The sequence below is a fragment of the Patagioenas fasciata genome, chromosome 6, assembly GCF_037038585.1.
Source record: "Patagioenas fasciata isolate bPatFas1 chromosome 6, bPatFas1.hap1, whole genome shotgun sequence".
NCBI classification, from domain to species: Eukaryota; Metazoa; Chordata; class Aves; order Columbiformes; family Columbidae; genus Patagioenas; species Patagioenas fasciata.
The window spans coordinates 38,716,809-38,730,963 of record NC_092525.1 but is presented as its reverse complement, the minus strand read 5'-3'; the positions used below and the strand labels follow the sequence as shown (position 1 = coordinate 38,730,963).

The window sequence follows — 14,155 nt, the reverse complement described above, 5'->3', positions numbered from 1 at the left end:
GTTCCAGAAGGACAGGGAACTGCTGGAGAGAGTCCAGCGCAGCCACCAAGATGCTGAAGGGAGTGGAGCATCTCCCATGCGAGGAAAGGTTGAGGGAGCTGGGGCTCTGGAGCTTGGAGGAGACTGAGGGGGGACTCATTCATGGGGATCAATATGGAAAGGGTGAGTGTCAGGAGGATGGAGCCAGGCTCTTCTCGGTGACAACCAAGGATAGGACTAGGGGGAATGGGTGCAAACTGGAACACAAAAGGTTCCACTCAAATATGAGAAGAAACTTGTTCCTGGTGAGGGTGGCAGAGCCTGGCCCAGGCTGCCCAGGGGGGTTGTGGAGTCTCCTTCTCTGCAGACATTCAAACCCGCCTGGACACCTTCCTGTGGAACCTCAGCTGGGTGTTCCTGCTCCAGCGCTGGGATTGCACTGGGTGAGCTTTCCAAGTCCCTTCCAACCCCTGACATTCTGGGATTCTGTGAAAAGAAGTGTGCAAAGTGGTGTGTTTTCCCAAGTCAAATTATTCCAGCCACTTGGATTCACGGCCTGTCACGCCTGAGGATGCTCACGACACTTACTGGCACTTTTACCACAATTACAAACAAGTTCCTAAAAACACTCATTAAAGCAAATGAGAAACTGAGGAACTCTACAATCACGACAATTTAAAGTATTCTTCCTCTGGCTGTTGCTGTCAGTGAATAAACTTCATTGCTATAAAAAAAAAAAAAAGGACTAAGCTAACCCTACACTGGAGATACTTCATTCTTTCCAAAGAATCATTTTTATTATTCTGTACTCTTTAAAAAAAGAAGGAACATTATCCTTCCTAAACTCATGAGTCCAGCTGATTTATTGACACTGTTACTGCTTCAATATAGATTTTGACTCATAAAGAACACTCTAGGGTCGGTAACAGTGAAGTCCCAAAACTTTATGTCTGTCACTATATCAGAAATTTGCCCCAGTTCCCGTGCGTCTCACATCTGAAAAACAAACGTTCTGAATTATTCAAAGCTCTTGCCATCAGAGCTAAGGTATTAGCTCATCATGTCATAGCTGCGGTGACACTCTGAGCAGAGTCCCAAGACATAAAAGAAAGTGCACTGCGAGAGATCTGTGTCTGCAAGCATTTCTAATGCTTTTCCCACCAGAAATGGTTCTAGGTAGCCTCGATACCAAGATTTTTACTAAAAATCATGTAACTAAGCAACACATAATAAATTGTGGCTTGGCATCAAGAGATTTCAGTCGTTTTTATGACTTCATGTGACTGTTACTATCACTGTCTTAAATGCTTACCTACTAATTCCTTCACGGATATCATTCACAGCTGCCAAGAGTTTCTGCAGACCTAAAAAAGCTTCTTCAAACGAAGACTTTGCAGTCACAGTTATTGCGTTCGGGTCCAACTTCTGGAAAATTTCAATACTAATAGTCAAAAGAAAAAGAGACATTGAAAAGCAGTCAATAAAAATCCTCAAAATTCACAGAAACCCATTACCTACTGTACGCATTGTACTTCAACTATTAAACAAAAACTGACATACCACAACAACACAAGGTCAAATGTAAATCTGTACTAAACCCATGTTATCCAAAATATTCTTAGAATAAACGGCAGAAAGAGCACCCCCTACAATTGTACTTCTCTGCTTAAAATTTTCCTTGCTGACTGTATTTTTTAACAGTATTTATCATTAATCTTCCCTTCAGAAGGACACAGTCTCTTCATGCATGGCCTGAGTAAGCCTCTCTTAGAAGAGCATTCCCAGCTTAAAGAAACAAAGCATTAGTTTTTATCATATGATATATATTAGTTATAATATAGCGCTTTCCAGCAATTTTCCAAGCAGCTTCATTTTCCAGATTTACTGGAAGGAGCTCAACATTTTCCCTGCAATGGTTGCATTGGGACCATGCACTGCAGTACACCCATGAAGAATTAGCCCTAGTAGGATTTTCTTGACATGAACAAGAAGAATGCGAAGTGAGCTTTGATTCTAAGATTTTATCTTCTTTTCACAGCATGGGCCTTGGCAGGTAGTGAGAACCAACAGTCCAGTTGGATTTTCATTATAAAAATGGTACATTTGAAAGAGCTTCTCCTCAATGCCTGTATGAAATCTTCAAATTCACAATTACTATCCCAGCAAGAAAACTGTTAAGATTGTTCTCTGATTCAGATCCTCAGTTGACTTGAACACCACACCAAGTCAACTTGAAACCAGCTTCAATTCGGATTAATTTGCACTGGTGCAAACCAGGAGAAGTTGCTGGTGCAGATCTCTAGTACATTCAAATGCCTGTGTAGAAGTCATATTAGCAGAGTTGCTATTACTCTTAATAAACGGTAATAAAGGGCTTAATAAAGTCCTTAATAGACCACCAAAAATAGAGTTCCTTTCTGCTTGACATAACTCAGAGTCTCTCTTTTGAAAAGATTTCAGGCCAAGACTACAAAAAGGAAACACAGCATCTATTCAGATTCTGTGATAGAATCCAAAAGTATGGCATCTCAGTCATCTTCCAGCAGATTTTTCAAAAATAATCAAAATAAAAACAATGGTAAAACAACCAGACAGAGGGGGGTTTAATTTCATACAATTTTGAGATATGAGAAAAGAAATTCATCACTAGATTCTACATGCAGATTTTACAGAGTGAAGGAGTTTGCTTAACAAGAAAACTTGTATTTCAAATTGATTAAAAAGTAAACAGTTTTGCACATTATACCTCCACAGGATTTGGAACGAAAATACCCACAAGAAAACTTAAAACTTTAGTGTCTCTTTCTTATAGATAAAGATGAGATCTGTGGCTCTTATAGAGTTTTCAACACCGTTCTCTAAGGCAACTTATTTCAGCCACCGTCCAGAAAAAAGAGCAGCAGACTAAAGAGATCACTGACTGCACTCATGTAACAATTTGCATGCTCCTAACTTCTCTGTGCAACAAGTTGTGTGATTTTTTTTGGTCAACTTTGAGTAATTACTAACAGCTTCTTCTCTAAACTAGGAGGAAAAAAGCCATTTCTCAAGTGCGTTGGGGAATTACGTAAGGTTATGAAGTAGTTCGGGATTTCTTTAGCTTTCCATACCTGTACAAGTTCATCGTATTCCACACACCTTCAAGGACTGACCAGATTTCCTGGTGCCTGTTTTCTTGAGCCACATGAAAGCTCGGATGTAACTTTTTCTCTTCTCCACAATTTTGAAGATTTGGTGTCATGGCTTCCATTTTTTCACATGCAGCATTTTCTGAAACAACCATGATGTCTTCTGATAAATCCTGCTCACAGCCTGACCTCACCTTATAAAACAGTTCAGCAAACAAATAATGAATGTGTTTGGTTCCCAACTTCAGAAAACTTGAACACTTCAACATCAAGGCAGATATTTGCTACGTGAAAATAAAAGCTACATTTTGAAAACACCCTAGCAACAACATTTCCTGCAATATTTTTTTTAAATTATGGGAATAATTGAGAAATCTAAGTGAGGTTTGCGATATGAACATGGAGAAACTAAAGCTCCCCATACCTCTGTAAGCGTTTGGTGCAGCTTATTCACTTCAGCGTAAGCCTGGGGAAGAACTCCATCATAGTCTGACCTTGAACTGAAAGCATGGAACAGTTTTTTGGATTCCTGGAGCAACATGGCTGCTGTTGAGGAGTCAACTGTTTTACCTGATATTTAGAAATTAATACAGAAAATAGGAAAAAAAATGTTAGGAGTTCTCAGTTGTAGGAGGCAAGTTGAGTACGCAAATATATGCAATAATTGAAGCACACAGAAAGCCTTGGAAAAGGTTGAGAAGCATTAAATGAAACAGTCTCAAGAGAAACATGTGTGAGGTTCTTCACTTCTTAATCAAGTCTTCCAAATTTAGCCCAGGATCTGGCAAGACGATCAACTGGCATATCTGAAATAATTCTGTAGAACAGCAATAGCCCAAAACAGGGATATCTGTTAAATTCAAGTTCTTAAAGACATCTTTAAATAAATGAAAGGGTTGGGGATGTTTTGTTGGCTTTTTTTTTTGCAAACAAACCTCCCTGCTCTCATCTATTATGTCAATTCATCTTAACTCCCCTGTAATTTATTTGGCAAATGCAGATCATTTTGCCACACATAACATAGCGGCAAAGGACAGAGATTATTTGCTTTTTAAAAACAATTCTGAGACTTCGGTGATCATGAATATATCTTATATTAATTTAAATGCTTTTCCCCTGATTTTTGCAGGTCTGTAGAGATGTGTGAAAAAGTCTTACGTCCCTGAGAGCATCCAGACATTTGCTTTTACTGTCTTCGTATTAAAAAATAAGGGGAAAAAAAGGCAGAATAATACTGAAGTTAAAAAAGAAAATAATTCAGAAATCATTTTTGTGATTTTTTCAGGTGATATTTAGAGCCCACAGGACCAGAGTCTCGACAGACTTGATCTTGGCACAAGCTTTATTTGTTATTTTTTTAAATGGAATTCATATTTCATCAATTTCGGTTCAATTCTGGTTTTAAGGCTACAAAAGCAGTGTTGGGATTTTGTCACCCATCTGGGCAATAAACTGTGGACCAATACAAAAGTAGGCTCCACTTAGATAACCTTAATGTACAAAAAAGTAGAAGAGAACATGTCACTATTTGACTGCACAGAGCACCTGCCTTTTCAAAGTATCTACTTCTGTAAGTACTAAAACCAGAAGAGTGAAGCTTGTTCCAAGTTTATAGTCTACGTTCTCAGAGATTCTTACCTGTACAAAGGTGTTTATAGAGACATTCGACGGTTGAAAGTAAATTCCTTGGCACAATGTAACCAAAAACAGCCATCCAGTGTTTTTTATAACACTTCAGCAAGTTTGCTAGCGTCCATGGTGGCTTCAGATACAGTATCTGAAAAATAATACACTATACATTCAAACATAGACATATATAGACATATTCCTACGCATTTCACAACCGCTCCGTTCTTCAATAACGTTATGATTTATGCATGTTGAAGTTGAATTTCAATCATTCCTCAGAAATAAGGTTATATGCAGATCTACCAAGTTTATCAATTAAATATTTGATTCAACAGCATCATGGGTTAATTAGAGATGCTTGCGTAGAATTGTTCAGTGTACAATAACAATCTTTCAATATTTTCGTGATTTTTGGTTCCCTTTTTCTCAAACACATCAAATATTTAATGTGTTACTTGTGCACAAATCCAGAGAAACAGTAAATTCACCTTTGATTCTCTAGTATTGTTAAAGTAAAAATAATCACATTTCTCCTAGCTGTGACTACATATACATGAAATAGCATATACATTTTGTAATAAAATTTAAATTTATTATCACCAAGTGAAACTAGAGCTTGAAAATATGTTAACAGAAAATTAATTAAGTTCAGAGTGCCTTAAAGCTTATCAGCTAATCGAAATTCTGTCTTGTGGAACAACAGTCATCTTGTGTAGATTTATTTTTTTTTGAAGCCACAGAAGCTTGTCTGCAATAAATTCAAACTTCTAACTAACCCCTACCAGCTATGAAATGGAATCTAAACCAAAGCACGGGTAACTTGAAAGTGCCTTGTACACGAGTATTTATTTTCTGTTAACAATACTTCTGAAAGAGTGAGTGTTTGGAGCTTCTCATTAATACCCTTGTAATTCTATATCTGCAGTGTAACCAGCTGAGCTGTGAACAATTTTATCCACATGATCTCTAAAACCAGCTGCCCTGAAGGGGAAGAAGCGCCCGCAACAACAGTGCCTCAATATTATATCAAACGTGACGGAAAAATTTCTGCAAGGACGTATTTACAATGCAGTGATTTAACCATACTAGAAAAGCTGAAATAGAAAATTAATGCAACTAATACAAAGAGTTCCCAAAAGTCACACTGAACAGCTGGCACTTCTGTTACTTTTTTATTCAAATACTAGTCCAATACTGCACAGTCATTACTGGTCAAATAAAATAATCTTGTTATAAAACGAAATAGTAAAATTGAACGCTTGGCTGTTCACTGTTTCTGAACTGTTAGATTAGTGAACTAGATGAGTTAGTTGTTTGGCTTAGCACAGGTACTAATACCATTAAAATACCAAGGACACTTAAACCTCTTAATACTTGAAATATCAAGCAAGATGACAAAACAAACCACCTCCATCCATAGGTTTCCAAATGCAATTTTCATTTCGGTCTCCAAAATACAAGATAAAGCTTCTCCTAAGATCTTTTCAAGGCCTGGAAGCGTATTTGGGAATCGCGCAGTAAGACTAGCATCACCTCTTCCTGTTTTCTCCAATTCTGCATCTGTCAAACCAATGATAATAACCGGTACTTATTGCAAATGTTTCTGTATCTCATTTATGTTGATAGCACACGAATAACTTGTTCCCATAAATACAGACAGACGGCACTCACACTTCATGTTATAAAGCAGGTGGGCTACATTTAATTACATTTTGAGTATTTCTAGTTATACTCACTTGTGCTGTGGTTATTTTTAATTATGAGCTACCAACCAAAAAGATTTCTTTCCCCAGCGCATCATTCATTTGTGATCTTACTCCACATTTCCTTTTTTCCTTAAATAACTTAGATTATATATAGCCAGTGGGGTTATCAGCAAATATAAGAAGATCAATTCTTAATATTGTAAGCTATATTTATAGCTTTGGAAAAAACAAGCAGGCAATCCAAGGATGAAGTTCTACTCTTTGGGATGCAAGGAAAAGTATTAGTGTGGTATGTATGGGTGTGATTGCATCACACTGAATATTACGACTGCTAAGAACAGCACCCAAACTAAATCATGTGGAAAAAAAAATTTTCAGTCATAAGAAGTTAGATTATAATAAACATAGAATATCCATGTTGTGGTTTTTCTATTAAAAAAAAGTCATATTTGAATTTCCTAGAACTCTAAAAGACAGATGTTTTAATAAGGGTCTCAAACTGTTAGAAAGCCATCGATCTTGGAAAATAAAAAATCTGCCCCCCCATTCCTAAGGATTAAAAGTACCAGAAAAATTAAGTTAGAGTAGAAACTACGTAGAAACCATACTCCCACTCCTCCACTGATTGTTACGTGTCTCAAAAGCCACCACATTAAGCTAACGTACCACACTTTGACTGTTGCAGCTCAGCACAGTTCTGGTGTCTGTTCACGTTCAGATTGCGCAGAGCAGTAACCAAGTCAGCTTTGCAGAATGCCTTGACCTCACTCACAATGGCTTTACTACATAAATTTTTGTCGTCCCTAGAAGATAATTCATTGTTGACATAAAACCGACATTATTGCATAGTAAGCAATAAAATCAACACAAGGAAAACCTTGTCTTCAGTAAGCTTATCTCGTGAGTTTCATTATATACGAAGATTTCTTTCTCAAGAAATTAGAAACAGTTCAAAAAAATTAAACCAGAAAATTAAGTAAAGCAGCTATTCTGAAACAAATAGAAACATAACTGGAAAATGCTTCAGGTTCTAGTTTTGCTTTAAGAAAAAACTGATATAAATACTACAGCAATGAAACCTAGCTGCTATGACCTTGGAACACAAACAAGGCAATGATCTAAGACAGTAATATCTGATCCGATTGTACAATTAATCCTTGTTTTCATCACCTTTTTTTAGTGTTCTACTGGCCAAATAATTGTCGAGTTATACATTGCTCTAGCACAACTACTAGAAGAATGCAGTAGAAAGTTGGACCTAGTACTTTCTCAAAATTTTTCATTGCTTACAATGATAAAGGATAAAGGGATTTTTGGATGAAAAGCACTTCTGAGGTCACTTCCTATTCTTTACTCAGAGAAGCCCCAAATCATTATTAGTAGTCCTACCAATAGCGTCACCGAAATAGTATTTTCACAGCAACCCAACCCACACACGCCACCCTACACAAAACAACGATATCGGGGCTCTTAACACCACGCTTCTTGCACCTATATAGGTTTCAGTGAAGACCAAAGCTGTTCACAGTCCCTGTCGAGGAATATCGGCCCTTTAAAAACCAGCTTCGTGTGACTTGTGTCAAATCCAGAATCAATACTTAAAACTCAGCCGTTATACTCACAGAACAAGAGCAGAGACAAATCCATCTCAATCTCCTCTCTTCCTAAAAATAACCCGCATTGCCCATCACCCTTCCCAAACCAGAGGCAAATTTATCTCCATTTTTGCTCTTTTTAAGATCAATCTCTGACAATGTTTATCACTGTTCTCAATCAGGTGAGCAGATACAAAGCACCTAACGGAACCTCAATAATTAATACAATTTTTTTATTTTGTAACTCCAGCAATATTTTTATCAGAAATCAGAATAACATCTGAGAATGCTATGTTTTGAAAAGTTTTAAAATTGAATACTGAGTAAATTTAATTCTACTTCAGGCCTCAAGCACACAAAGGTGATTTGAGTCCACAATCTTTGTGTTTTATTATATCCTTCTGCTCTAGCTTTTAAGAGAGTGAATGCTCTTCAAAAAGCTTACTTCAGAAACAGTTTCATTTGAAGATCCAATTGGAAAACAGCGTATTTGGCATGAGACAATCTTACGCCTCATAAGAGGCCCAAAACCATGCAGGAACTCACGTGCAGAGTACGACGACAGCTTGAGGAAAGAGGTTCTGATATTGCAGACAACACTGTAAAACGCGATCGTCGTTGTTCTCGTCACTCAGGCCATCTGCAAATCGAGTGAAGAGAGCGCTGACATCTTCAGAAGGAACTCAACATAAGAAATACTTCAGTGTAGTCATGGTACTGTTTTTCAATTTAACACTCCCCAAGCAAGGACACAGAAGTGTAACCTAAGCACAAATGTGAGCCTTGAATTATTTGATAATACTCCACGGTTTTGCCAGAAAACATCAAGTGAGCCACACAAATTTGATTATGTCAGTTTTTGTGACGACTGAGTCAAAAGCAAAAGCGCACAACATTTCCTTAGCTCATAAGCAAAAGCAGTAACTGGATAAATTTTCATTAACTCCCTCGCTGAGAAACAATTGACAAAACAGCAAGCAAAGCACTAATGTGAATAAAGTATTTGCACACTAAAGCCTGAAGGCTGCTGCAAGTTATTAGCTAATTTTAATTAGCAAACTGCAGAGTGAAGACTGTATTAAACTCAAAATTTAGTGCAAATGTTCACACTACTAAGTGTACTGCAAGGATTAAGTACCCAAAGCAAATTGATTGCACATGTATTACATATTTTTTGAGAAGCGAGCTGCATGGATTGCCCCCACAATTTCGCATCTTGGTTTTTGAGACACATGTAGATGAACTGGACTGCAGGGATAGCTTTGTCCCGCACATGCTGCAACATTTTTCCCTTCTTCAAGTTGTCCAGCTCTTGTAGAACGACCCAGGGAATTATTAACGCAAGTCTATTAACCCCTGCAAGGAAAAAAAAGAATTAAAAATCATGCAAATTATTACATTTAACTTTAAAGTCAATATCATAATTACATAAACTTACATGTATCTTTTTTTGCCAGTAGTTTTCATATTCTATGTTCAAGAGCATCTAATATTAAACAATAAACAACTGAAAAAGGCCAAGTTCCCTGTTTCTGATCTAACCTTAAACCGGCGCTACACTGGTTATATGTAAAAACGCCAAAATTAGGCAAACAAAAGGAATAAACAATTTTAATCAATGGAATACTTGGACAGCAGTGTGTAGCGGTGTTGTAAAATATATTTGCAGCAATTAACATCCTGTCACACACTGAGTGTAAGGTGTTAAAGCAAACGGTGACAGCAGCTGAAAGAACAGGCTGAAAATGTCGGAATGATCACAACAGCCACTGTACAAAACCAATTGTCAAAGAAAAGGGGTGATGAGTTGTTCTGATTGCCAACCAGAGTTCCTAAGCAAGGAACAGGAAGCATAAACATTGAACCACGGTTTTATTTGGAGGTAGGTATGGTTTGAACTTTAAAACTATTACATACGAAATACACAGTAAATCAGAAATTTAAGGACTGTTCTGTACAGTCAGTTTTGGAGAATACATTCAATATCCATCTATTTTGTAATAAACAGGTCCAGAATGAGCAATCTTCTGAACCTTTTGCATAACAGGCCTAGTGTAGGACCAGAAATTGACAGCTGCAATATTCTAAAAAAGGCATTTGAGACTGCAGCTCCCAGTATTATACAATGCAGCACAGTTCCTAACATGGGAAAGAGAAACACAGTCTGGCACACTCTTGAAAATTGCTCAGGCCCTTATTAAAGTTATTTTCCAGGTGGCCAGAATAAGTGTTCTCAGTAGCTGAAAGCATCAAAGGACCCTAAATATTCCAATAGATTCCAAATGTCTACCAACAACTGACATGCATGATCCTAATCCTGCTAACATGAAATCACTAAAAGCCTCACAACAAACATCAAAGCCAAACATCAAAGCCAGGGTTTGCAAGTGGAATTCCTGAGAAATTGCTCACACGTCTCATGAATTCTGTGACTTTTACCAAGACATAAATAATGCACTGAGTGACTGCTTATCAGATTTTAAGTGTTTTTAGATTTCTAGGGAAAAAAAAAAGCTAAAAAGAGTAAAAAACATCATTGCCACCAGTATCAGATTAAACCCTTTAAAGTATGTTCTTAGAGTAGGTAAGATTTATTTACTTCTAAGAATTCATACACATTCATGGAATGTTGACCATGACGCTCTATAGGTACACAGGTATAAGAGGCAGCCTGTTTGCGTCCACAGAACCGGCCTCGATATGAAACCTCCTGCCTTTTTAAGCCCAAGTTTGTTTTTCTTCAAGTAGCCTGGAGTTCTTACAATATTTGTTTTTTTTTTCTTAAAATGTCTTATTGATCATCACATATTCACGTACCTGGTATGTCCTCAGATTTCAGGGATCTGACAAACTCAAGGTGACTAATCATTATATTTGTGTCAATCACCACTAATATGTTCAGGCCCGAAGTAAAAGCCTCTGGGGGAGAAAAAACATACAACAAAAGTACAATCGTGAAAAAAAATCAGTTGTGCACTCTCTACTCAGAGCATTAACCAACTGTAATAACAAGGTGTGTGTAGATACCAAAGAACATCAAATCCTGACATACCAGCAGAAGTATTTAAATCCTGCTCTGGAAGATCTATCTCCATACTTGTAAGCTCTCCACAAGTCTGTACGACAGGCAGCGCCATCCTCTTTTGAACACGAGCAACATGCAAATCTTCAACTATCTGCATCTACGATAAAAAAAAAAATTGCATTATATCAATTGTAAGCAATCCATTATGAATTATTCCGCAAAAATATACTTTTATATTAATGCTGTTGTGTTAAAAATACCTAAAAATGAAACAGGAAACTTTTTAAGTTGGTGCAGAAAATGTAAAGCTGTGAGAACCTTCTGCACACCCTCCACTATAACAAGTCCACAAAAGTTGTCCAAAATACAGTCTAAAGGAAGATTTGTTTACGTCCTTTCTACCCAGTACTTGAAAACTTTGTTCCATTTTTTGCTATGTGGACTGTCAGTTTCCTGACAGGTTTTTCTTAAAAAGAGTCTCTTTTCCGACTTAGAATTTAGAGGGTGGAAAATGAGATAGCTAGAGGATGTAGGCAGCTATGCAGGCCTCCTACATTGAGGCAGGTAACAGAAACACAGTACTTCCATCCCAGAAAGATCCTGATTAGTGATACTTCAGCAAGTTTGTTTAGTATTTGAAAAATAAATGCTCCACATTTTTGGAAGTGTAGATCATAAGCCAACAAGGCAAAACACTAGGAAAAGTCACAACTGTCCAGCGATGCAAACCCGGTGCCATGAATTTTTAAAACAACGTGGAAGTGCATTACTAACCTCTTGGTCTGCTTCTGGATTCTGACTGCCTTGAAGGGGTGGAAAGACTTCAAAGTTCTGCAGGAAGAATTTTAAAAATCATACCAATACCACAAAATATCAAGGAAGACTGAGGAACAAGTGACCCCATGTCAAGAGTTTTGGAATATAGCTCTTCAGTGTTAAACAAGTACATCACTAACCTTTTGGGTAGACTTTATGTCCTCGCTGTCTCGGTAAGAGTCAGATGTGCATGGGACCTCAAAAGTCTAGAAATAAATAGGAATGGAAGCAGGACAGTTACCAGCCTTTTAGAGAACACTGAATGTTCCAAAGTAAAATGAATAGGTACCAAACATATTTTTTATATTCATGATGAAGTACCTACAGTATCATTTCAAAAGGGCTTAGAAGGATGGCCTTAATTTTCAATAAATATAGTGGCTTACACAGTGAGCCCAGTCTCTTGTGGGTTTGTCATTATATGATTCTTGCTTTGGGCTTCCCAGTACAAGACACAGGTGAAGTTAACGGAGTGAGCTGAGCAAATGGTCACTAAGATGCTTAAAGGAGTTGGGCATGTCATACAAAAGGCTGAAAGAGATGGGATACTTTGGCCTGAAGAAAAGAAGGGGGAATTTTATCAATGTTTATAAATATCTGATAGAAGAATGTAAAGATGATGGAACCAGACTCCAGAAAAAGTTGAGGTGCAGAGCCAAATAAGCCAGAACGTGGAAATAAACCCATCACAGCTAAAGATGAAGTTCTGCAGGAAATGTACAAATTTAGTTCAACATCTAGAAGTTCTCCTGGCACCACTTTGTCAGCAATTAGCACCTGTTTGGCAGGCACTATTTTCATTGGTTCTGGTTATTCATTCAGAAAATGATATGACAATACGAGTTCCAAAAAATTTCTGTTGACTTACACCTAAACTGAAGTATTGCACACCCCCAGCAGGCAAGTAATACTATGAAAGCATTTGTGCAGACACAGTCCTAACATGCAAGACCTTTATTCTTCTAGCTTGTTTAACTATTTAGCAGAGAAACACTTTAACATGGTTTAGCCTGATAGATTTTCCTTGAACCCAGTGTAAGTAAGAAATCGTGTTATAAATCTGTAAGACAGTCTGCTCACACAAAAACTGCCTGCCATTCAGAAAGTAGCCTGAAAGACCTACCAGCATAATGCTAAGAGTTCCAATTACCTGCTTAAAACATGACGCTGTGGCTTCAAAGTCCCCTTCTCCAGCTCCTGAAGCACCAGCAGCTTTACCAGAACCATCGTCCTGTTTTTTCCGTTTACTGAAGTCCCACCGTTCTGGTGTTTCAGTTGAAGCACGTGACGGTGTGCGTTTACTCGCATGCCGGTTTTTCATAGAAAACTCCTTACGTTCTTCTTCATACTCTTCTTCCCAACTTCTAGATAACGTATTTGACTTCTTAGTGGAAGTCCTACGGTCATCCACAGTCCCTGTAGAGGTGTCATACGGTTTTTTGGGAATTCTGACATCTTCATTCCGTTTTTTTGATCCATCTGCCTTTTTATGCGATACGTGTGAATCATAGGCAGACGACTTAAATTTTTCCAACATCGTTTGTTCCGCTTTTAACTTTAGTTTGCAGAGTTCGGCTTTCTCCGTCTTTTTCTTCATTGCCTTCGCCCTCTGAAGTGCAAAGCTATGCCAGAGTCCTTTTCCTTCTGCTTCATCAAAACGACTTTTGTTATGACCTTCCCTGCTAGAAGTCACTACATCAGGAGTGTGTGTACTTTTTCCATGTTTAATTTCTTTGGCTTTAAATTGTATAACTATTTTCTTTTGCTTTTCAGTTTGGATTAAAGAATTGTCTGTGGTTTTGCTTCTGTTTGGAGATTTTCTTTGGGATCTTCCATCAGTACTGTGAGAAATATTAGAACTTTGGTCTCGCTTCTTCTCTTGCACATCTTTCTCTATTTTGAACCTATAGAAACATTACCCAAAAAAGTAATGTAATCTACTTCAGTTAATGTAATAGAAAAACAACAACAAACCAACAAAAATCCCAAAAAATAACCACAAAAAAGCCAACACTTGATTTAGGCAGCTACAGCTAACCATTTATGAGTACTAGTTTGGTATGTTCTTAAATATGAACTAGCAGCAACATCCATCCTTTAAAATAGTTTGATAGAGTGGTTTTAGTATTTACATTTTTACCAGTTGTACAGCTATTTTAACTTACAAAATTGAGAAAAGCTTTTTCTGCGTTCACTATCAGTCTAGTTTCAGCTTATCAGAGAGTAATTATTTTTTCCGGACCCTGTCTTCTCAACTATCTCCAACTGCCTAGCTTA

At 37.5% G+C, this 14,155-nt stretch overlaps 1 protein-coding gene across 5 annotated transcripts in view; it reads right to left on the bottom strand.

The window, feature by feature from the left end:
- SWT1 (SWT1 RNA endoribonuclease homolog) overlaps positions 1-14,155 on the bottom strand; it is a 31,157-nt gene that overhangs the window by 12,894 nt on the left and 4,108 nt on the right. For all 5 annotated transcript variants that reach the window (XR_011739826.1, XM_071810570.1, XM_071810569.1 and 2 more), the window contains exons 4-16: positions 13,029-13,782; positions 12,019-12,084; positions 11,837-11,893; positions 11,090-11,219; positions 10,855-10,956; positions 9,205-9,393; positions 8,584-8,677; positions 7,109-7,245; positions 6,145-6,296; positions 4,746-4,884; positions 3,532-3,677; positions 3,090-3,301; positions 1,292-1,420 (exon numbers count right to left, since the gene is read on the bottom strand). Coding sequence is in view for 4 of the 5 variants with exons in the window: in XM_071810570.1 (XP_071666671.1) it covers positions 1,292-1,420; positions 3,090-3,301; positions 3,532-3,677; positions 4,746-4,884; positions 6,145-6,296; positions 7,109-7,245; positions 8,584-8,677; positions 9,205-9,393; positions 10,855-10,956; positions 11,090-11,219; positions 11,837-11,893; positions 12,019-12,084; positions 13,029-13,782 (2,307 nt within the window). In the remaining variant the exon portion in view is untranslated. The remainder of the gene's footprint in view (positions 1-1,291; positions 1,421-3,089; positions 3,302-3,531; positions 3,678-4,745; positions 4,885-6,144; positions 6,297-7,108; positions 7,246-8,583; positions 8,678-9,204; positions 9,394-10,854; positions 10,957-11,089; positions 11,220-11,836; positions 11,894-12,018; positions 12,085-13,028; positions 13,783-14,155) is intronic.